Source organism: Aureococcus anophagefferens, assembly GCF_000186865.1.
Source record: "Aureococcus anophagefferens unplaced genomic scaffold AURANscaffold_16, whole genome shotgun sequence".
Taxonomy (NCBI): domain Eukaryota; class Pelagophyceae; order Pelagomonadales; family Pelagomonadaceae; genus Aureococcus; species Aureococcus anophagefferens.
In genome coordinates, this window is record NW_008705576.1 from 488,051 (window position 1) to 489,351 (window position 1,301).

The following is a 1,301-nucleotide window of genomic DNA, read 5'->3' on the forward strand; positions in this document are numbered from 1 at the left end:
CGCGCGCGCCGCGTCCGCCGAATTCAAAGCGGCGCACACGCCGGCATGCGCCGCGGCGAGCGCCGCGCGGGCCACGGCGGGGCCCGGGCGCGCGGCGCACGCCGCGCGCACGCCGCGCGCGCCACGAGCGCCGCGCCCCGCGCCTCCGCCCCCGGGCCGCGCGCCGCGCGCGGCGTCGGGTCGCCTCGCTGACCTCGGCGCGCGTTCTTTCGCCGGTATTTCCGCGCGCGCGCGCGATCTCGAAAAAAACGACACCCGTCTCGGCCCCGACCCCACTCCCACCCTACAAACACACACATCACTCAACGCTCACCCGTGCGCCCGCCCAGGTCGCCGAGCCGCTCCTCACCGAGGACCCGCACCGCTTCGTGCTCTTCCCCATCGAGCACGACGACGTCTGGCAGATGTACAAGAAGGCGGAGGCGTCGTTCTGGACGGCGGAGGAGATCGACCTCTGCCACGACATCAAGGACTGGGACCAGAAGCTCAACGACAAGGAGCGCCACTTCATCAAGCACGTGCTCGCGTTCTTCGCGGCGTCCGACGGCATCGTCAACGAGAACCTGGCCCAGAACTTCGCGACGGAGGTGCAGTGGGCCGAGGCGCGCTGCTTCTACGGCTTCCAGATCGCCATCGAGAACATCCACTCCGAGGTCTACAGCCTGCTCATCGACACGTACATCCGCGACGCCAAGGAAAAGCACGAGTGCCTCACGGCCATCGACACCATGCCCTGCGTGACCAAAAAGGCCCAGTGGGCGCTGCGCTGGTGCGACCCGGACCGCGCGTCCTTCGCGGAGCGCATCATCGCCTTCGCGGCCGTCGAGGGCATCTTCTTCTCCGGCTCGTTCTGCGCGGTCTTCTGGCTCAAGAAGCGGGGCCTCATGCCCGGCCTCTCCTTCTCCAACGAGCTCATCTCCCGCGACGAGGGCATGCACTGCGACTTCGCGTGCCTCCTCTACTCGAAGCTCCGGAACAAGCTCCCCGTCGAGACGATCAACGCGCTCATCGGCGACGCGGTGACCATCGAGAAGGAGTTCGTCGTCTCCGCGCTGCCCGTGGAGCTCATCGGCATGAACTCGCGGACCATGTGCCAGTACATCGAGTTCTGCGCGGACCGGCTCCTCCTCGCGCTCGGCTGCCCGAAGCTCTACGAAGCGACGAACCCCTTCGACTGGATGGAGCTCATCTCGCTCCAGGGCAAGACGAACTTCTTCGAGAAGCGCGTCGGCGAGTACGCCAAGTCCGGCGTCGGCGTCACCAAGGAGGAGGCCGCGTTCTCCACGGACGTCGACTTCTAG

General features: G+C 67.6%; 1 protein-coding gene across 1 annotated transcript in view; it reads left to right on the plus strand.

Moving 5' to 3' along the window:
• RRS3 (hypothetical protein) overlaps positions 1-1,301 on the plus strand; it is a gene marked incomplete at both ends in the record, with an annotated part of 1,535 nt that extends 234 nt beyond the window's left edge. Inside the window, one exon of the mRNA XM_009040642.1 lies at positions 330-1,301. Within this exon, the coding sequence (XP_009038890.1) occupies positions 330-1,301 (972 nt within the window). The remainder of the gene's footprint in view (positions 1-329) is intronic.